This window comes from Temnothorax americanus, unplaced genomic scaffold (genome assembly GCF_048541705.1).
Source record: "Temnothorax americanus isolate GAGA-0224 unplaced genomic scaffold, ASM4854170v1 Scaffold4, whole genome shotgun sequence".
NCBI lineage: Eukaryota > Metazoa > Arthropoda > Insecta > Hymenoptera > Formicidae > Temnothorax > Temnothorax americanus.
This window is the reverse complement of record NW_027509547.1, coordinates 1,684,654-1,707,917: the sequence shown is the minus strand read 5'-3', so window position 1 is coordinate 1,707,917 and position 23,264 is coordinate 1,684,654. Positions and strand designations below refer to the sequence as shown.

General features: G+C 47.9%; 1 protein-coding gene across 16 annotated transcripts in view; it reads right to left on the bottom strand.

Annotated features, from left to right (window-relative positions):
• Nucleotides 1–23,264, bottom strand: part of Br (broad-complex core protein) — a 52,854-nt gene that overhangs the window by 18,631 nt on the left and 10,959 nt on the right. For 3 of the 16 annotated variants that reach the window (XM_077415337.1, XM_077415335.1, XM_077415322.1), the window contains exons 1-6: nt 16,612–16,968; nt 15,993–16,245; nt 10,984–11,185; nt 10,597–10,788; nt 9,225–9,810; nt 8,512–8,571 (exon numbers count right to left, since the gene is read on the bottom strand). In XM_077415337.1, coding sequence (XP_077271463.1) covers nt 8,512–8,571; nt 9,225–9,810; nt 10,597–10,788; nt 10,984–11,169 — 1,024 coding nt within the window. In that variant the 5' untranslated portion in view covers nt 11,170–11,185; nt 15,993–16,245; nt 16,612–16,968. The other 13 variants (XM_077415338.1, XM_077415336.1, XM_077415334.1 and 10 more) reach the window with 11 other exon arrangements.

Below are 23,264 nucleotides of genomic sequence, written 5' to 3'. Positions count from 1 at the left end.
ACATAATAATTCTGTTCTCCAACCGGTAACTGTGTAACTACGCAATTCGAAAAGAGAACGCACTCAAACGCATATGTATGAAGCATCCTTTATTTTTTCGTTTTTCCTTTAGTCGTCTCAGCTTGCATAAAACGCGCGCGCGTTTGAGAATATCATAAAAACCGAGAGGTAACCCGTTCTCGCGCTCCGCACAATATCCGTACCCCCAGCGACGGAAAGGATGGGCGTTCCGCAATAGGCAAGCATTATGCCGATAGACAAGCGATCCCCTTTTCTCCACGCTTGCCGGAGGAAACGGAGGGAGGATGCTAGGCTGCGGAGTGTGCACGCACGTCGGCCGCGCTATTCTCTAGCCAAACCCGTTCGGACAACGAAGAGAGAGAAAGAGAGAAAGAGCACATGTTTTACGACGCGCAAGAGACATCTCACAAAAGCGACTCGAGAAGTTTTCTCATGTAGATTGTGCATCGCTATTCTTAGCGAGGAGCACCGTTGGCTTCTCTAACAGTCGCAAACAGCGGGCTGTTAGAGATATAAGCCAGTTGCACTTCTTGCTCTCCGTCTCTCCGCGCCAATCTTCTTCAGATTATACGAGAGAGAAAGAGAGAAAGAGAGAGAGAAAGAGAGAGAGAGAGAGAGAGAGAGAGAGAGAGAGAGAGATTTCGAAAAGCATGGAAGCGATTTAAGATGCATTCAATTACATAAACGTCTCATTAAATTCTATCATTTCGGTAATAACGCGCGATCGTTCGGACCATACGCGAAGGTCAACCGGGTAATAGCGATATTGGAATATTTTTTAACGATAAACAATACAATTATAGAATCGTTATAATATGAAAAAACGATAATATTTATATTCGGTAGATATTACGAAGCGAGAATTACAATTGCTTATATCGATGTCACTGTCAAGTGATCCGACTTTATATCGCGCATTCTTTATTTTCCGGTCGTTCCGGTTATTTTATTTTCGACTAGATACGCGATATTAACGACAAAGAGAAAGTTCATCGTAACTTGCGACGTATAATTGATTGTATCTATCGCTTGCATATATTCCCAGCGTCTATCCTCACAGAAATCTCAGATAAAGGAACGCGTTTATCTGAATAGATAATCGCTGATAACATCAAGGAAAGTCTATGTAGTCATAATCGCCGGTGATGCGATCATCGGTTTCCTCTTTCTGTCACCACCACGATATCTCCGTCATACTACAGCATGACGTCGCTCATTTGTGTCGCGATTATTGTGATCGATGTGTGTACCCTAATCGACGAGAACCTACGAGGAAAAGGAAAGAGCTTTGTTTGGAAGATTCGTTCGGAAGATCGTGGGCCATGACGACGAACGACGGAGCGAAAGTGCAATCGCCATGCCCCCTGCCCCCTTCTTCTCTCTCTCTCTCTCTCTCTCGCCATTTCTCTAACACTGCTCGTCTCTCAAATTCCCTCCGCCGACTTGTCGCGTCCTCCGCCCCCGCGCCCTCGTCACCTCGCCCCGATCCCCACACTGTTGCGCAGTTTTCGAGGTCACCTCAAGTTCATCGATAATAGCACAAGCGAAAACAAGCAGCTAGACCTGAGCGTATCCCCGATAAGTACGTACTACAGATAAAAAATTCCGTCGGATTTGGTTCGGAGCGAACTTTCATTTGGCCTTGGCGGGCGTCGCGTCGCGCGTCCATCCGAGAATACGTATACCGTTAATGCCGCGCGGCAGGGGTTCCCTATCCGGGCTCTCTCGCGGCACGCGGCGTCCCGACGGTCACGTGGATCGAGAAATTCGCGAGGAGTACCCGCGAGGAAAGGACGTTCTAGGAGAGCAAAGTCCCGAACCGAATGCATCTCGGTGACCGCAAACAGTGCAATCCTTTTCCGGATTATACTTAAGTTCGTCTCAAAATGTCGAAAAAAAATTATAGATCTTCGAAATTACACGTGGCTACGAAAAACGTGCAATTTCGAAGATTTGGACAATCTTAATGACTAAAAATTTATCGGGATTGAGGAGAGAACGTGATGTTTGAAACTTCCGACGTTTCGAAATTAACAAGTCGTAAATCTATCAATCAATTTTACACGCGTATATTTGGAATATTGAAATTATAAATGTTCGAAAGGGATTAAAACGGGCGATAGCTCAATTATTCGATAACGCGTATCGACTGAAATCATCGAACTCGTCGAAAATGAAAATTGGACTTTTGACGCAGGGTGATCTTCTTTTCACGCGCAATCCTAATGTAAAATGTAAAAAAAAAAAAAAAAATTATCAAACATTAATTATGCATGACCGTGAAGAATAGCGCATCGCTTTGTAAATCATTTCTGACCAAGTCGCACGGAAAGCCCGTTATCAATTTCGATGTTTCCCGCGACGACACTTCCGGCGACCCAACTTCCGGCGTATCGCGTTAAAGAGAAAAAAAAAGAGAAAGGAATCGGCTGTCTTTTTGCCACACGTGACGCACGTGTTACGCGTAGCGGGATGAACGAACGGGGAGATTTATGGGCGAGTGCAAAAAAAATGAGAGCCACTGTGCATCAGCACGATCGCAACTATATACCGAAACAGCAACGAAGCGACGGTGGCTGAATGACGGATTGGGTAAAAGAGGGGAAGTGGGAGATAGTACGGAGAGGGACGAGGTATATTAGAGAAAGAGAGAGAGAGAGAGAGAGAGAGAGAGAGAGAGAGAGAGAGAGAGAGAGAGAGAGAGAGAGAGAGAGAGGAGATGCGCTCGCGGTATCGAATAAACAGACATGAACGAGAGACTCCATATCATCCAGCCAGAAACTGACAAAATTTCGCGTGCCCGTGCCATTTATTCGCAGCCTCGCGAGATGGCATGCCCGGCTTCGCTTTGCTTCTCTCTCTCCTGTGACTTTCGGGTGTTGCGCAACCGAAATTCCTCCTCGTATCAGCAGCGAGTTTAAAAGCCGAACGCATCGTATGAGCGATCGCGAGGAAGGATAAAAAGGAAAAGAGAGGAAAAGCTGAAACGCGAACCGACGACCTTTACATCCGATACGTATGGAATCCAGCAAAATGCCACGTGTACACGCGTGGTGTATTCTAAGCCACGAAATCATGGGGAACAACAATTAGGAACAAGATTAATGGGAGCTGATGACGGTCGTCCGTCGAGATCTCGCTAAACGAATTCTAGATTCAACCCGGGAGATCTATCGGACAGGTCTTTTGGATAGCTGGTTGTAGCTGATACGAATAATCTTCCCGGACTCCATTTTAAAGATGTAATCCAAAAAGTGAAACGTAGTGCCTCGAAGAAACGGTGGTTCACCTTGTGGATCGATATGCGCCTCTATCCATTATATATCGCTTAGAGTTGACACGCCGAAAAGGACAAACCGCGCCCGAAGTGCGAGAGCGTTTTAAGATTGCTGACAAAAGGGGCATTGAGATTAAAAAAAGGAAAGGTGCGCAAAAATACGTTCTTTTCTTTGTCTTTCTCTCTCTCTCTCTCTCTCTCCCCCCCTCTCTATGCGGTGCTAAAAAGCGATAGAACAAATATTTGTTTAGTACCGGTGCATCGAGACTTTGCCACGCCTCCTGATACACAAGCGTAAAAAGAAGATAAACCGCACTTCGAATTCAACCTCGCAATCGATATTTTCGTGCTGCGCTAAACTTTGCGACAGATTACCACCTATCTGCGCCTCTCTACGAAAGAACGCGTCCGAAAAGAAGGAAAATAATCGGAGCGCCATGCGAGGCCGATACGCTGTACGTCTCGGTTTAAATGCATTTTCGAGGAACAAATTAAGTATTCACGAGAGAAACGAGAATACGCGGCTCCAAAAGAGAAGCAAAAGAATGCGCGCGCGAATTCGATGCTCCCGCTCTCTCCCTCCCCAAGCTCTTATAACTGACTTTTTAGTCACGTTCCTTGAACGCGATTGCTATTTTGGAAGTTAATATGTTTTACTTTTCATTCCAAACGCGCACACGCATCCCATGCTGGATCAATGTCGCCCATCGCTGTCCGATCAAAATATCGTTTCTCGCATTGCGTTCAAGAATTTTAAATACAAAAGAAAAATATTGGAAGATAAGAAACATTTTCTATTACATCGCAATTTGCGATAACCGATAACTGATATTGAATAAAATGATGTATATAATGTCAAATAATGTGTGAGTTAAAGAAAAAACGTCGCGCCACTTTACCTCGAAATCTCCACTGATAATTACCAACGTCATAATTGCAGCGAACCGGGACAAAGAGACTTTCACACATTTCAGACTCAGAACCGATCTTGCGGTTCTTGTCGACGATTAAGCACGCGATGAAGCACGCAGTTAGTTAATGAAAAGAAGGGGGCCGTCGTATCCGCGAAAAGTAGCTCTCGGTCCTAAAAATACTGCCGAATCTAATTCTCGATTACGTCCCGCGAACTTGAATGCGAGACGAAGGGCAATATACTGATTCACGAACATTGCTCGGGAGCGTGCAAGAGGCGTCGAGTTCACCGTAAATATCGCATTTAGCTTTTGAAACAATGCCAAGATCGCGTCATTATCATTTGCTCCGCCGTCAAGACCCCGCCGCGCTTAGGGTTTACTTTAGCGGCGATCGTCACGTCGAACATTACGAGCATCTCGTGTATCGTCTACTAAAAATTACATCAGTTCCGAAGAATTGTCCACCTACTCAGTCTACTGGTACTTATCGACAAACACATTTAATCCGTTAAACGTTAAACCTTTCCGACAGAGAACGCGAAATGACTGCAGTCGACTGATGACAAATGTTAGGATTAGAATACGCGAAGCTATCGTATAACGACGAAAAATTCATCGAATACTTTCGAAAGTTAACGTCCACGAGATATTTTGAAATATTCCGAACAAAGTTTTACAAAATGCATAAACAGCGTACAAACGCAGCGCACGTTCCTCGAACGGTATCCCCGTACACCCTTCGCAGCGAAGGGGTTGCTAATGCTCCTGAGACCCCCGTAAGCGTGATAAATATCTTGAATCTTCGTAAGAGATGCCCCCTACGAGACGCCTTCGCAGTGATCGGTTTCGCGCGAGGCTGCTCTCTCTCGACGAGTGACATTGCATAAATTCCGGTCAGCAGCGAGTGCGCCGTCCGCGTTGCTGCTGCGTGTCGCAAGATATTCTTCGCTGAAACTAGCGGAGAAAAGAAAAAAGAGACTATTGATCCTCAAAAGCCGCCGGTCGCGCTGGTCTTTCGTTCGGCGCGCGAACCGGCAAGATATAATTTAATGTATCTAATGATTCGCGGAGAGTGAGTGGCAGGAACGTGAGTGGCGTACCAAGGTCGTCGTATTTTTAGTTAGGCCAATGTTTAGTTGGCCACGTTCGTTCTCGTCGGAGATAGAGGGACCTTGAAAAATTCGCGGATAACATCTGCAGCCTTATCGACGCGGCGGTCCCCAATCCGCCTCCTCCTCTTTCTCCTCCTCTCCCTCCCTCTCTCTCTCCCTCTCTCCCCCTTCTCTCTCCCCCCTTTCTCTTTTCCCCCGCTTTGCGTTCTTTGGCGATAAACTTTTTCAGTACTAACCTAGTATAAGCCAGCCGTTCAAATATTAATCGACAATGCGAGGCCGCACCTGAATTTGCACAACCGACCGATCGACCGATCGGCTGATTGTCGCGCATTTGTCAAAGTTTTCTCCTCCTCCCAACCCTCTCGGCTCCGATTTCCTCCTCCCCCCTCCCCAAGGATACTAGCGAAAAAGATATATGCGCAATCGAAAAAATGCGTCAGCCAGACTATCATGGTCTCCGTCGCGGCCGATGACGACTGCCGTCAACTCGGGGAACATTCTCGCCAGCTGAGACTCGGTCGAAGCCGCGAAAACGCACGCACACACGCACACACACACATACGTCGCGTTCGATCGGATATATTTCTTATTCTTTTCCCCGCACACACTCGCATTCAGACGCGAGCGCGCTCAATACGGCGCGGCCGCCGAAATCCGCTTGTGGAAGGTCACGCACACCCAAGTACGCCATTCTTCGTTCCCGTAATTATTTGCCATTATCGTTAGCGGGGAGGGCGACTCCCGTATCACCTTAAGCGATGTAATCGCGCCATTACGTCGACGTAAGCGGTCAGGCCCCGTTTCTCTCGACGCGCGTCGGCAGTGCGATGATTTTCGATATACGGGTCGCCATGCATCGGCATTCCCGTTTCTCGTTTAATTCCCCGTTTCGTATAGTAGTTGAAACTTGTAATAACTTGGTAACGCCATAACTCGGCATTCTAATTCCGTCTGGCGTCTTTTTCCACCTTTCGTTAAGTATCGTAGATAATTTCATTGTTAAGAATGCACCGTTTTACAGATTATAGAAAAAAAAAATTATTAGACCTATCACATCCTCTTTTACGACAACATATTATACGTGTGCTATGCGCATACGAAAGATCAATGAGAATCCCGGAAACCGAAGTTGCGAAACGTAATTTCCGGCGCTTTATTATCGATCAATCATATTGTATATTATTTTCTTTCCTTTTCTTTTCTTCGATCGTACCTACGCGTGCAACGAACGTCACGGCGCCATATCGGCGATATCACGCCGCGTATATTGATTCTATTGCAAAACGTTAACACACGGGGGCAACGTTAACAACACACGGATACGCAGCCCGTTCAATCGAGCGATACAAGCACGTCAACGATCGATTATCGAGAAATCGGCAACACTTATGTCAACGACACTCAAAGCATCCGGCGCTGATGGTTGGATTCCCGATCGGGAAACCGGCGAATGCGATACGCATACACAAACGCCGGGGGCGCGTCGCCCTGCGCGTCATTAACCCCCTTCTTTTTAAGCCCCGGCGCCGGGGTAACGATTTCGCGGCGCGCCACGAATATTGCACAGTGATGCCAAACTCTGGTACACACTCAATTCCATTTCTTTTACGCCAATTGCGTTCGCGTGTGCACATCGTCGTGCCGACATTAATAACGGCGGTTCGATGTTCGAGCGAATGTATCTGCTGCGGCCAGCGTGAATTTTTCGCGCGAGTCGATAAAATTGTCGTCGGGCCCAAAGACGTCGCTCTGCCCACGTAACTATGCTCTTTATTCAACCGCCTCGGCTATAGAAAAAAAAAAAAACAAGAAAAAATACCGGTAGGTATACAAGGTGTCTCAGAGAAAAGTTTTTCGGATTGAATTATTTAGTCCTTTGACGATTTTTAGATGCCAGAGTCCAATTTGAGCTGAAATTGCTTCATGGAACATTTTTTAAGAAGTATAGTTTCGGCTTGTCTAGGAATGTCTCACAAAAGTTATAGGCACAATTAACAATGAGCTACTCGAAAATATTCTACGTATATTATTGACAGCAACATGAAAACGTGGTATAGCAACGGCACATCGATGATAATATTATAGTTGATACATTTTTGATACATTTCAGTGCTCTGCCCTATTTAACTTTTTGCCTCATGTTACAAATATTCCGTTCTGAATAATATATTCTCAAATTCTCGCATATTTTTCCCGGGACACCTTACACTCATATTGATTTGAAACATAAATAGATAAATAGATCGAAATTATACGTCTGCACTTTTATAAAAATTTATAAAATGACGCGTGAAAATTGACGAGTAAAAATAATTTTTTTTAACGTAATATCTGCGAAGTACGTGTATGTAATATCAAACGCAACGTATATATGTTTCCGATACATAGATATAACGTATTAATAAAGTACATTTGTGAAACGTGCCGCGCGCGGATTCACCTCTTATACGGGATCTAGATAAACCGTGATAATAAATTCGATCGTATTCGTGTATTAAAACGTAGCGCAATGACGTTTGACGTGTTAACGAGCATAAGTTACAGTCGACGAGCGTGCTTGTGCGCCGAAATTTTGCAAGGACGACGCGACATTCCGAGAATTACATTTCCGAGCCCGGCTGTAAGATTACGGTTACCGAGCTCGGCCGTGTCCGCTCGAAACTGTGGAGCGCAATGTGCTCCGCGTAGTGATTTTTTTTACATGATTTTTATGATATGCAAAATGTAGGCGATTCGTATAAATGGTGCCGTATAGTAATGATGATATCGATGATTTTGGAACGCATGCCAATTATAGAAGAGATTTTAATAATCTTCCAAGCAGATAGTAGTGCTCTTTCACCGCAACCAGTAAACATTTTCATTCACGTAATTTGTGATTTGTGGTTAGTTTGATATAACTGCACAAGTCCTTAGTTACTTTTATTAGAGCGAACCGCTACATCGCGTCACGATCGAGCTCTGCCGCGATGTATCGACTGTCAGTGGAAGAATAATAAAGTAGCGCAGAGTGCCCTTAAAAAAATCAAAAGAACGCACATTGAACGCACGTTTCTATACGGCCGCGTGATAACGAGTGCTACATATATAGCGGGAGCGTGATATCGATTTACCTCGACTTCTCAAGCAATTCTAATGATTTCAAAAGGGCAAAAGAGCTAAAAGAGATTCAAGTTTTCCTTACCTTGCGAAGTGCCCGCTAGATCCGGTGTCTGCAAGCCGTGGCCCAACCCTGGAAATTTCACTATCGTCACACGTAGCAACGGCAATCCCATCGCGCGCAGAAACTCAACAACGGCCTGTACGCAATTTCGCAATTAAAGAAGAAAAAAAGACGCGTGGTGATGCGACCGAGGGTGGTGCGGACAAAAATCGGTCAACTGCGAAAGCGGAGTGCTATACGCCAAGAGCCGAGAACTCCAGTCGCGCAGACGATGCGTGCTCAAACGGTGCTCAAACAAAGGTCTAAATCACGGAAGCAACTGAATATCTTTCTTAAAATGCAAAATAAAACAACTCAGGCAGGAATGTTGGCAGCAACCAATGTACGTACTCGACTCAAACCGTGACTTATAATTCGACGTGCGCACGTAATGAGAATTACCGCTATATATGGAACGGAGACCGTGTGCGCTGGAGAGACGATCTGTCGCGTACGCTCAACCCTTAAGTGCAGAAAAATAAAACATACATTTCCTGAAAATCTAGATTTATATCCTTTCTTCAGGTCCTTTCATTTTCAAGGCCTACCTCAGATTGAATAGAAAGTTGATAGTCCGAGATTAATATCGAGCAAGTCACTCGCGCACTTAAGGGTCAAAGGGTGAACGCAGCCGAAGGGCTGCGAATTGGTCTGTGCGTACAGGCCCACCACGGGCTCCGGTGTCCCCCACGTACCTGATAACGGCGTGTGATCGGTGGTGAGCGCCGCCATACTGAAGTTGAAGCTGCCGGGCGTCGACGTGAAGAGCTTGCTTTCCGGCAGGAAGTTCTGCGCGGACGTGTGCTCCGGTTCCGGCTCGTGTTCGTTGCTGCTCGCGGACGCGGGCGGCCGGTCCGACGCCGCGGCGCCGGAATCCGACGAGTCCTCATTGTTGCCGGCGTTACCGCCGCCGTTGCCGCCGGTCAGCTCCAACGGCTCGCACTTTATATTGTCCTCGACGAGGCTGTTCTCGTCGTGTACCCCGTTGCCCTCCACCTTCGTCGACAGGTGGTTGTTCTTGACCATCGAGAAGTCCGTGGGCGTGGCGTCGTTGTTGTTGAGCGGTGGCGACGGCACCCGCGGTCTCTTGGCCGACTCGTCGTGCGGGTCCGGGGTGCGTCTCTCGTTTCGACGTATCTGGGCACGGCGCAGGAGCTGCTGCACCGTGGTCGGCGTCGGGGTCACGGGCGTAGGCGAGCCGCCGCGAGGGAAAGTCTCCTCCGACTTCTCGTGGAACGGCAGGTGATTGCCGCCGGCCGCTAACGCGCGGACATGCGACAGCTGAAAACAAAAATGGAACGGCAATGGTAGTATTAATTATACAGACTACAGCACACGCACGTACGCACGCGTGCACGCACACTCCACTCCTACGCACGCTCCCAAATCGGCCGTAATTACTGAGACCATCGCGATACGCGAGCCGGATTTGTCGTTGAATCGATCGAAAAATCGTTTCACCAAAAATGATAGTTCGGTCGATTGGGTGCGGTGAGCAAATTGAAGAGTCTCGCGCATATCGCGACACCGTATCAATATTCGATACTTAACATTTACGGTAAATACCGATTTTCAATTTATTGAGCGAGCCGCTTTATCTTTGTTCGCTTGACCTATGACAATTACGAGTCGGAATCAAGATAGACGCGCTCTCTGCATCGAGATAACACGGAAGGGATCTTTCGCCAAATGTAACGTCTAACAAGTAACGTAAAAGATTATACATTTGAGCTTTCGAGAGATACGCGGCGAGCTACGCGACGTTACGTCGTGGCCAAATACCCACACACAATACGTGTTCACTTTCTCACGGTTGAAACTCATGTTTACACGCGCTCTTAAACCAAACTTCGAAACCGTGCCACAGACACGGTCAAGAAAATGGAACGGAGATAGAATCTTACGCGCCAGCTGTCGCACCTCCATTGTCACTCGTAATTCTCGTAAACGCAGCGTGCAACGTTCTCACGTGCCCGCAGCGTCAAGGTCCGCGAAACTCACCGGAATTACCCCCGCTTTCAGTCCCCTCCCCCTCCCCCCCCCCGTAATTGCGCCCGAAAAACTTACCTCATCTCTGTCGGGCTGGTCGGTCTGTTGCGTGAGACCCGATACCCTGAGGACCTCCGCCGTCTTCAGAAAACTACTGAGAGAACGCTGATGCACGTTCACCTCGCCGTGATAAATAAACTCCACTAAGGCATGCAAGTCGCTGAACGCTACATCCTGGAGCACTATCACTGGGTGCTTGCACGGCGTGCTCTGAAACGGTGCAACGTTTATTGCGCATAATCATTAACGGGTGGCGATTGAATTTCTTTTTATTGACTTCTAAATCGACCTCGTTTACTTCGCGAGCGAAATCCGTTCCGAATGTTTCACGTGAATCGTGAAACCGGAAGGTCTTCACTGGCATTAACGAAAGAGGGAAGAGGGCGGGAGAGGCGGACTCCTTACCTTGAGCAATTCTCTGAAGTACGGACTACAGGCGGAGAGAACGACGCGATGCGCTTTCAGGCTCTTGCCGTCGCAGGCCAGCGTCACGTCCACGAAGTCCTCATCGTCCCGCAGATTTTCAAACGCCGAGGTTATGCTGCTCTGGTAATTGTTCCATCGCAGGCAAAAATGTTGTGTATCTACCATCGTTGTGTCTATTCACCTGCAATTAGAAAGGAACGTCTTGCTGCCACCGACTGGACTGAACACAGAGCTGTCACTTAGCGATCTAAACGCGACGCCCGCGATGCGAGAACGCGCGTGCAAAAAACACGCGCGGCCGATCGGCTTCGCCGCTTAAAACTAACGTTAATGTGACGCACGCGCGCGTAATTAAAAATTTTCGGCTACGATGCCGTCCTAGGGCACGACGCGCGCCGATAAGCTTGCAAACTGATAATTTTAGATAAGTCCAAATTTCGACATTCGAAAACACAATTGCAACGTGTACACACATTCGATACTGATATCAAATCGCAGTTGCATGTGTACCGCGATATTCCTGATAAATCGGAGGATGACTATAAAAAAAGAGGAGAGGACGTTGGAGAGAGTTAAAAGAAAAAAATAACACACAGCGAGAGATTAGATGCTTGAGAATGTATTCTTGTCCTCGCGTGATGCATATTTAATTCAGCTGCGATATCCGCTCGTTTCAATTCTCCCCGCTTGTTACAATGACGAGAAAATTTTACATCGTCGATATTAAATTTTTTTTCTACGTGGCTTAAATTATTGGCGATAAAAAGTAATTTCCAACCGGCAATCAATTTTTCATAAATTTATATACGGAAAGTTCGAAGCTTCTTGTATCGAGGCTTGACTCGAGCTTAAGAAACAACAGGGAAGAATTGTGTAAGAAACGCAAGATTAATTACAGAGATGTAAAAAATGTGTATTACGACGTCGAGATATACAAATGAAGAGACGTTTTCATGCTCCTCTCCACTTCGAAATACGTCGGCATATGCGCGATAATCCGAAAACTGTCTTGCGAAAGATACGCGTTAATCGGCGACGCGTAGTGAAATAATGAATTGGAAATTCTACAGAAGAAATGGAGGAATTGCGAATAGATAAACTTACTGTCGGCGCGGGAAGGAGAGACACGCGTTTATTTGTCCAATTGCGCGGAGAAGAGGCGGGGATTGCGGGAATAAAAAACTAAGGAGGACCGTGTGCAATTCGCCGCTTCGCCATACGGAAAAATTAGGTCGTCAAGCCGGAGCCAATTGAGAGTACGTTGATTAAATAATTCTCCGCTACTTATAAAAGCGGGAGCACTAAATGTACGCTGATAGTGTTATCTTAGCGTAATGATAAAAAAAAAGAGGAAAGATCTTAAAACAAATTTACAAAGCTCGTTCCTCGCGTGAGTGTGCTGGCGCGCACTGACTGAAATGCCGAGACGTTTAACGAGAGAGACGTTTTCGCGAAGATAATGTTAAGCGAAATTGGAACCGATAACCGTGCGCCGCCGCCGCCGCCGCCGCCGCCGCCGCCGCTGCGTTTTGTCGCTTTTTAACAAATAACAAAATCTGCATAACGAATTCGCAAATCCACTTATGCCATCGAATACCGTATACGTATCGTGTATCGATAACACGAGCTCCGTGAATTTAAATTGTTTCCGGTCTCGCATTTTTTTCCCGTTGCGTACAATAACGATAAAAAAAAAATAGGAAAGTGAAATGACGAAGTGTGGTGCAAACACGAGGAAAAGTCGGCAGGCGGGAAACGCTCGCGTCTCCTTCCCTTTAAATCGCGCGGCGTACCGATATGTAGAAACCGTTCTCTCCGAGTTTCTAGGGTCGCGCTATCGCAGTCTGCTAAATTTACGTGTGACGAATCGGCGAGATAACTCCGCCACCGAACATTGTTTGATAACAGACCGAAAAAAAAAAAAAAAAAAACGTCGGGCTCGCGTCGCGCGCGCTGGATTCGACTGGTACAGCCGAAAAAAAATTACAATTCTATCGCTGTTCTCGCGCGCTTTATTGCCGGCGCGCGGCGAGCAACGCCGTAACTATTTGCACAATTTTGCCGCGCACAGCCGGTCGCGGGATGACCGCGGGTGGAGATTACGCGAGCGGGAAATACCGGATCGGAGTTTTGGGGAACATGGCATGTGTCACAAGTTGTACATCACACTCCCGCCGAAACGTCGGATCGCGACCGAGAGAGAGTACGCACACACCGTTCGACGCGCGCGATCGACGGATCGATCCCGTGATCGTGATCCTCTCGAGAGTACGGTACCTTCACTAACACACACACGTGCAGCCAAGTATTGTAGTTTCTCGCACGATATATACAGTTTCTAAGGCACGCTCGGCCGGCAACGCGAATTACAGTTTGCCAAGTGCGAACGCGTTATCGCGAGGGAACACCTATCGGCCGTCATGCCGCGTAAGCTAATGACCGAAACAATGAACCGAACACGATGACGACGCGACGGAGCGACGCTGCCTGCGTGCGTGCGTGAATGAATGCGTGCGGGCGGGCGAACTGTGTGCGTGTGTTTATCTCCGAGCGAAAAGAGAAATGGAGCATATATACACTTGACACACGCGACAGAAAAAGAATCGTTCACGAATTCGCGCGGTGGTCCCTCTCGTATCGAGACGCAAGTTCCATCCGAGAGATCGAGCAGTTCCGCGATCGACTCGCGTATATATAGCGACGCGTGAAGATCGGGAGATAGGATCCTCGGCCGTGAATCCGTCCCCCGAAAAACTGATTCGCGGAAGCGTTTTCGCGCGAGCGAGCGAACGAGGGTGCGAGGATATCAGTAAATACACTTTCAAATAAATACTAAACGATTTTGTCGTTCCTTCCTTCCTGCGCGTGGATCATCCTCCTACCCCTCCGCTCCCTCTCATCGCGCGCACCAACCACCACCACCGCCCCCACGCCGTCGCCGCCGTCCGAACTGTCGGCCACACCGAAAGTGATCGCGATCGAACGAGGATGGCGCGGCGCGCGCGTGAGACAGAAAGAGAGAGCTAGATAGGCGGAGGCGGAGGCGGGATGGGGAGACGAGAAGGATGATCGAGCGGGCAGGATCGAGCGCGCCGCGACTTTCGCGCTTGCCGCGCGCGCGAGATCCGCGTTTCATCCGCGTGACGGATCTCCGGATGTTCACGTATCGCGCGACGACGACGACGACGACGATTATTGTCCAGGTCACACGTCGCGGTACGCAAGTATCGGAGAACCGGTACAGCACGGCGGTACAGTGGCGGTGGCGGCGACGACGACGGCAACGAGGGCGGCAACGGGGACGACGACGACGACGACGACGACGACGACGACGCGACGTCGACGCGCGCGGAATCTTCTGCACCTTGACTGGGGGCGCCGCGAGCGAGCAGTCACCGCAGCAGGCTCCTTCCCCGTCGCATGCCGTGTGCAGAGCGAAACCGACCAACCCCTAAAACGTCACGTCACGACTGTGCGACTCCGTCCCGGAGAAGGCGCCGTGCTTTCCCCCCGCGCCGCTTCACGTCGGGCCGGTACGCCGCGAGGCCGCACGAAAATGTACGAAAAGCCGGCGATCGTCGCCGTTATACGAGAACGGGCGCGTATCCGCGCGAGAGGGAGAAAAGCGAAGAGACGGAGGAAGGAAGAAGTCACGAGAGGGAGAGAAAACGCGCGCCCGTCGCGTCGTCGGGGGCGAGGAGGAATACGGAGAACACGGGGAAAGGGTGAGAGCGCGGGAGAAAGGGAGAGGGAGAGAGATCGGCGACGATTGAATGACACGCGAATCGAGAGGAAGAAGCGAAAGGGGGAAGGGGATTTTTTTCATACTTGGGGTACATCTCTAATCAATAGTTTAGAAGACGAGTGATGCACGAGCGGGAGCGAGGAGTTGAAAAATAGCGCGACGTGTGTGAGCAATGAAAGGTTTTGCGGAGCGACGACACCGCGTGTGCGATAAGATGACGTGTGCGCTCCGAACGCGACACACACGCACAAAATGAGACGGAAACGCAGAGAGAGACGAAGCGACATAATCCATTCCTTATGTTCGCGTAATGAATCGGTCTGGCGGCCAGCGATATACACGCTAATAATGCACGATTAGAATATCGCGGATTAGAATACCGAGAATTGAAATCGGTACATAATTTTTCGGCTGGTTCTTGACGTTAGAAAATTGGGCTTCGTTATGTTAATCGCGTCCGCGTTTCCGTCACCGTGAACAATAAACCGCAACGTTGCCTAGCGTTGGAGATTAGGTTTACGCGAAATTATACATCGGCGTCTTGCAAAGTACAACGATGAATTATCACTGGGAAGAATTAACGTTATCTAATAAAATCTTTCTTATTACGAAAACTAAAGCTATATATCGATCAAAGATCATGCTCCGATCATCAATCGTGTACCGATCATTGCATGAAGCTCCAAGATTTAATAAAAATTAATTTAAGAATCGAAACCGGCTAATGAACTCGATTTTCCGTGTTACAGGTATTAAAAATGTACCTTTGCCGCATATCTAGCGACGAGAATAAATATGAAAAATCATTTTCAGAGTACACCGATTTCCATCTCTGAATTAAACACGAGAATATATAATTCTGAAATATATATATAAATCTTGGATTACTTTACCGATCATTTTTATACGGATTTTATATGATTTTGGGATTAAAATTTCACGAGAAAAAATTCACTCCGATGTCGAATTAGCGCGAGAAAAAGACAAGAAATGGATTGTCACGGATTCTTCAAGGCGATAATAAGTAACCGAAAATAAAAATTAACGAACGAGGTATGAAAAATCGTGGAGCGAGCGTAATCGGATAGAGCTGCGAGCTAAGAAATTCGAATAAGGCCGATTATATATCTCCAATCTCCGTGTGACGTATCGAGTTATCGTTAGCGTAAACTGCGGACGGCTCTCTAACGAGGTAAGATTTACTCCAGAGCGATGCGCTCGAACGCAGCCCCGAGTTAATTACCTTTTGGGGGGAGGGGAGTCTGTCAGAGAGTCGCTCTCACGTGCGTCGCCTTTCCCGGTGTCGTCTCGCCGATTTCAAACCACCATCCTCCGACTTCTGGTTCCGTCTGCGGTCTGACGGTCTTCCGGTCCCTTTCCTCCACGCCGGCTGTCACTGTGTGGCACGCGGTTCGCAGTTAAATATCATCGTTCACCGACGACGCGCGGTACCAATTGACTTGAATCCCGGCGGTGCCCTCGTTATCGCCGTTTGTCTGAAAACCATCCGTTTCTTTCTCTGCGTGTTCTGCGAGAATCTTATTGCGAGGGAAAGAAAGAAAGAGAGAGAGAGAGAGAGAGAGAGAGAGAGAGAGAGAGAGAGACAGAGTGGCGCGCGTCCGAACCGATTTACCCCCTCATTACTGGCGGTAATGGTTGCACACCGTGCACATGTGCGTACGCACGCATCAACCCTCCCTCTCGCTCGCTCGGTCGCTCGCGCGCGGTACACTCAACGTGCGCGCAAACACACATACGTGTCCACATACGCGGAGGACACCACTTTTTCTCTCTCTTTCTCTCTTTCTTCCTCTCAGACAAGGCACATACACGCACACACGCGCGCGCGCGCGTCAACATACCCGCACTCGTATACGCACACGTTGCCACGAGCTGCACTGCCGCGATCGTCGGAAAACGGAATCCCATCCGGTTTGTCTCGGCTCCTTTCACCCGAGAAGCGCACCGACCGAAAATCTCCGCACTCGCGGGAAGAACACGCGCGAGACTCGAACCGAAAGCGAGAGGTGACGGAAGATCCTTTTCTCGCTCCTTCTCTCTCTCTCTCTCTCTCTCTCTCTCTCTCTCTCTCTCTCTCTCTTTCTCTCTTTCTTTCTCTTCCGCCCGCCGGCCTCGTTTCGACCGCGAAATACGAAATGTTACCGCGAGACGAGACGATAACGATCGACGGCACGGATGGACGTTCGGACAGGGGATGAATGTACCTAGCACGTGTCCCAGCACCAATCGCCGAAGGAGAGATTAGTGCACGTCCGTCCTTACACCCCGCGATCGAAACAACGATTCCCGGTACAAGTTCGAGGTCGGATGGACGAGGGCACGATAGGCATAATCACTGTCGCGGCATCGCACGCGGGGAGCAGCTGCCGATTCGCGACGGCAGTGACCGGCTCGGGAGTTTTAAAAGCGAGATATGAAGCGTGTGTGGTGGCGAAATTGAAAACGAAAAAAAAGAGGGGAAAAAAGAAAGAACGAAAGAGAGAGAGCCGAGGGAGACAGAGAGAAGGAGGAAAGAATGAGATAGGGAAACAGAGGGAACGAGGACCCGGAAGAAAAAAAGAAGAGAGACGTGCGTAACGTAAACCGGCGCGTTACAGTGACACCACGAGCCGACGAAGCACCAAGTACGGGCTGCTGTTCCCGAGCCTGGTTAGGACTAGCATGCGGGGGGAAGGCTCCCGCTTTGCCCGCCGTTATTCTTTATCGGAGCATGAGACATCTGTCGTAATAAGTGCGGACTAAAAAATAGTGCGTACGCAGAGAGAGAGAGCGTGAGAGTTGAAGGCGCGCGAGAACGAGAGAGCCGGCCACGGGCGCCATGGTGGGAGGTTGATGCTTGTGGCCGCGGCGGCTGTTTCTCTCCCCGTGTACCCCGCACACAATCTTGGTCTCTTCCCTCTGCCACACTCTTTCTTTCTCTCTCTCTTTCTCTCCCTCTCTCTCTCTCTCTCTCCCTCCCTCCTTCCCTCCGCCGGCGCGCTCTACCCCGCCGTAATCAGTTCACGAGACGAAAATGCGCGTAGCCGCCGCGAGCCGAGTCTGGCCACGAGAGCTGTAAAAATCTTGGATGCGCTCGCGGAGCCTGAGAAAAAAGATAGCGTCCGTCGTCGGATTCTGCACGTCTTTTTCCCTGCGCTCGAAAAAGGATCGACGATCTCTTTATTAAGATTTAATTTTGCGCTAGTCGCGAGGACCGTCGACTTTCATCATCGTTCGGACGTTTCGCAGGATCTCTCGAATTTCTCGCACGTATCAGAGATCGATCTTCCAGTTTTGCTTTACGAGCGGCGCGGCGGAAGGGAAGAGATGGATGAGATTCGCCCGTTGAACGTTGTCACGGAATAGGATGTCGCGCGAAATGATCCGGGCCGGTTTTCGGTCGGCTCCGGATGCGAGTACGTTACTGCTCCGAAACAAGAGGAACGAAACCGTAAAATAGTTCCCGCATGTTTCGGCTGAGATCGATAAACGGGGATCCGCTCCGCCGTTTTCCCCGATAATTATGTACCCCTCGTTCGTTAACATTAACGAAGCAAAAACGCGTTGACTCGCTCGCTCGCGGATGCGCGCGAGTACGTATCCTTGCCGCGCGGCACGCGCGCCGTCCTGCTCCTGCTAAACTCGACAGTAGCACCCAGAGCTATTACCCCCCCCCTCTCTCCTTCTTTCTCTTTCTGCCGCGAGCCGTGCACCACCGTAGGCGACCCCACTCGATTCGCCCCTCAAAAAATCATTACGCCCTTCCACGGGCTGCGCATGAACGCGGTTTTAATTCGCTACTAGAAAAGTAAAATGTAAACGGTGGTGGGCTCGAGGGCCCGTCAAGGGGCGGGTGGTGGCTGGTGGCGGGCTTCGGGAGGATGAGAAAAAGGCGGATAGAGAGCGCGAGAGAATCGCGGGGGTGCGCGGGCAGGACGGCACACAGGCTGGCGGAGGCGGCGACGGTACGCGGGGGGTCGGTTGGGTGGTCGGGTGGTCGGGTGGGTGGGTGGTTGGGTGGCCGGACGACGGGGTGGGAGACGAAGTTTCGCGGACGTGGTCGAGGACGAGGGCGAGCGAATGTACGAGGAATGAAGCGACTGCGAGAGCGCGACGTAGGACAGATCCTTTTTCCTCCGACTAGCGACTAGCAGGAGGAGGAATATGACGGCGCGGGAGAGGATGGGGCGCGGTAGAGAGATGGAGGGGTTGGAGGTGGAGGCGAGAGGATATACTGCGCCCCTACTTCTCTAGGGGTTCCATTGTAATATTTATTGATTGGATTCCTAGGAGCCCAGGCCGTGAGGGCTGTGGCACCTATGCTTGGACTAGATTGCGTACGAACGCTCGCGACGCGTTCCTCGACGATCGAGCCGTCACTTTTTCCACCACGCTTTTACCTTCGTCTCCTTTACTTGTTTTTTTTCTCTCGCGCGTTATCTATAGACATTCTTCTGCATCTCACTCTCTCTCTTTCTCTGCGATCCACGTGGTTACAGATTTGCGTAAATGCCTCCGAACGAACGGCACGTGTCTTCGCGCGATTGCGACAAAAAAATCGCAAGAGGCGAGAATTAATTATAGTACGAATAAGCGCTGAGAAATTTTCGATTTAAATGAATTAAAGAAGCACGCGTCGAAGAGGACGAATTGTACAAAATCGCTCTGCAAAATTCTTGTCGATGGAAAATGAATAATTTGGGGACTATTGCTTTTTGCAAATGTAGATCAGCAAGTAAAAATTTTACCATAAATTGTATAATGCAATTAAATTTAAATTAAATTATGTCAACACAATCGTATCTCAAAACGATGTAGGAGAATATATACGATTACGAGAGTTACATCTCTAAGTTTGGCCATCTATGTTTTCGCAACAAATTATTTACGCCAGATTTTGCCGAAACGAGTTTCACGAGAAGAATTTAACTTGTCCTCGTTTCGCCCTAAAAACTATTTCGGCACACAGACCGATGCAAAATCGTCGATCCGTTTAGTAACACTCAATTTTAGCGAGCGAACGTCAAATCGCATATATTTGGAATGCAAACTCGCCAGGGTCGTAACATTATCGTTCCCCCGACGATGAAGCGCGAAACACGTTATGCATAGGACGTGGCAGAAACGACGGAACTTACTTTCACTGGCCTTCCGTACACACGCATTCGATGGTTTCGCATATACATAGAACGACTAGTCCGATCACGTGACGCTGCGCCTCGCTTGCAGGCTCGCGTCTGCATCAACGAGAAGCAGCAGGTGTCCAAAAGCAGAGGTGACCACACCACGAGCGAGAAGAAGAAAGAGCGTTATAGAGCATTGCGTGTGTGTTTGTATGTGTGTACCTGTGGCTGCGAGAGAGAGAGAGAGAGAGAGAGAGAGAGAGAGAGAGAGAGAGAGAGAGGAGACGAAGGCGGGGAACGTGCGCGCGCGAACGGTGCGGAACTGGTAATCCTTGATCTTACGTGACGTAATAAATCCTCGCCGAATACGGGAGTTGCGTTAAATGCAGAATATCTCACGGACTCCGTAAGGCGAGCCCCGAAGAACACGATCGCGGCAAAGATTTACAACCGCGCGTAATTGATTTTAATGAACGCTTCTCGCAGATTTGGAGGATTCTCAAGGATGTTCTCAAAAGTGAATGCATGTATGTATGTATATATATATATATATATATATATATATATATATATATATGTTGTCTTCATATATGTATGTGGAGAGAGAGAGAGAGCTTCATATGGGATAAGGGAACAACTAATGTGCACATGCAAATTTACGAATTGTTAATACAACCGTGCATGATTGATTTGGAGGAACGTCTTACGTTGAAACGGAGAGAGAGTAAAAAATAAAATTATATAATATGTATTTCACGTTCTCTTCTTGTATATTCTTCTTCGAATAGATTCTTCACTTCTTATTCCATTCGTAAATTTATAAAGGCAGACAAAGCAGAATATACCGCATCAACCGCATGTCTCGAAATCACAGAACTGATGTCACTAGAAAAATATCCGGAAAAGTATTGGCCGATGATTTCATTGTCTTCTTTATAAAATAAAAAACCACTTTTATTTAGGCGCATAACTCGCCATTACAAAGTCGGGAAGAAATGCTTTGTAACGTAGCATTGTACGCATTCAGGTGGATGCTTCTATTGCAACTAGAAGCGTCTACATCACGTAATCATCCAAACCTTTCTTGCACATCTTGTCTCCTTCACAAGTCCACCATTAAGTATATGACATTACGTACATAGGTTATTTCAGCAAAAAAATGAAATGTCGCATAATTGTATATAGAATAATATGAAAAATTTAAATTGTCATAAATGTTGAAAATTAGGCATTAAAAATTATTGCGTGTCGTACAAAGAGCTAATATGACGTGAAAGTATTAGTACTATTACTATTATAAATTATAATTACTCTGCGCGCGTTGCACATTCTTCATTTAGAATGGAATCTATTCTCGTATGTGTGACCTCCTTTTCTGTTTAAAATTATCTAAATAACATATTAACTCTACCCCTCATTTGAAACCTGGCAATTTTACGTTAAAACGTATCGTATATTTCATTCTCGACGAAGAAGGCGACAGAGAAAAACGAGAAAAATGCACGATGATATTCCACAATCGTCGATTTCAGGACTAATTGCCTACAGCCATCAGTATTCGTCTCTATATATGTCACCTATTCGATACGAAACGCAAAAAAGCTATTACAAGAATCATACATCGTCATTTAATTACGATAGAGAGCAGATCGCACTAATGAACGCGACGTACCAAGCGGCACGGAGCCCAAAATGGCCCCCTCCTTCCCGCGTTAGTGGCTTGGAAACGTCGTTAGGCGCTACGCATTGCACCTGCCGGTTAAAGTGCCGCCTACCAACGGCGAGACCGGCGTTTTCCGGGATTCGTGGTGATCGACGGCAACTGTACACGGCGATAAATCGCCCTGTTTAGGGAAGCGACGTGGCGGCCCGGTCCCAAATGCACTTTGCACACGCGAAGTAACAAAAGGCAGAGGTGAGGTATCGGGGACAGCATACGTTTGATCGCCACGTACGTACCTTCCCCATTCTTTCGTCTATCCTTCTCTGGTCCCCGACTCGCCTCGGCCCGACTGCCCTCACTGACGATGAGACCCCTCCCTCCGTCTCCTCTCTCTCCCTCTCTCTCTCTCTCTCTCTCTCTCTCTCTTTCTCCTCTCTCTACACTTCTCTTTCTCCTTCTGCCACCATCGTCCCCTCTGCGCGAACCGGTACCCTTTCCTCTCTTCCCCTTGCACTCGCAAACATTTGGTGGCCGTTGACCTCAAGCGGGCTAATCCGTCGACAGCCAAACAACCAATTATTTCTCTTCAACGGTACGCTTCGCCACGACCGGCCGACATAGCGCTAAACGTGGGAATGCCCGAGGTACTCGACAAATCAGGTGAAAAAAAGCCTCGGTCGATTGCATCGGCAACGATGCACGACGCTCTGACTTCGATTAAATCAAATTTCTTTCGTCGCTTGTTTCCGTAGGCGAAAATATAATTTAGATGCAAACTATCGCGAATTCCCGAGCATGCACACGCACAATCATCGATGTAGAAACCTTGTAGAATTTAATATCGATTTTTTTAGAGTCGTTACAATTAATCCTCGATAATAATTTCCTTCTAAAATAACTTCTTAAGATAGCTCTCACTTTATAACTGAACATATTATAATAATATGCGAAGGTCCCAAAGGAATAGCAGCTTTATGATCTCGATATTTAAGATATTATAAAGAATTTATCATGACTTTTCAATAACTTTTCCTATACTGGTGTACTATCAAAGAAATAAAAAATAACAGGCCCGAGGAATATGCGATTAAGTAAATATAGGTATTGAGTTTTTTGCGATGATTGTCCGATTAGCCAAAAAAAATACCGTCGATATTGATGCCGCGATGGAACCGCGACTTCGTGCGGTGCGGCAAGTTTTATTTTCCTTTCACGCGCCGCTGCCGGAGGTGCAGGAAGGGCTCGGCGTCGAGAACCTTTTACCGTCTGGCCAATACTAGATACGCGCTACTTCATACGAGACTAGTGCTACCGCTATACCTCACGTCTATTCCTACGCTATCTTGTACTACTGCGATTCCGCCGTTCCAACCAAGCGGGGCTTGGAACCGTGGTTCGAAGCGTGGCATCGATGAGTCCGGATTTCGAAATTACAGACAAAAATTGTTTTCTATTTTTATTCCCACGCCGATAAAATCGCGACCGAATTGGTCGCGAAGAATCTCTTTTTGCATTTATAAATCGAAAAATCAAACCTACCAAAATTACGACGGTATCCTATAAGTAAGTAGCTGTAGACGTTCGTGGCTAAAAATCGCCACAGATTTTTCTTTCGGTTGCATATATTCTTAGCTTCTGAATACAAACGATCGTTATTAAAAAATTACTTTTAGCTTGCAAGGACGGCGGATCAAACGCGATATTTTCGCATTTATAATGGACTGAGAAT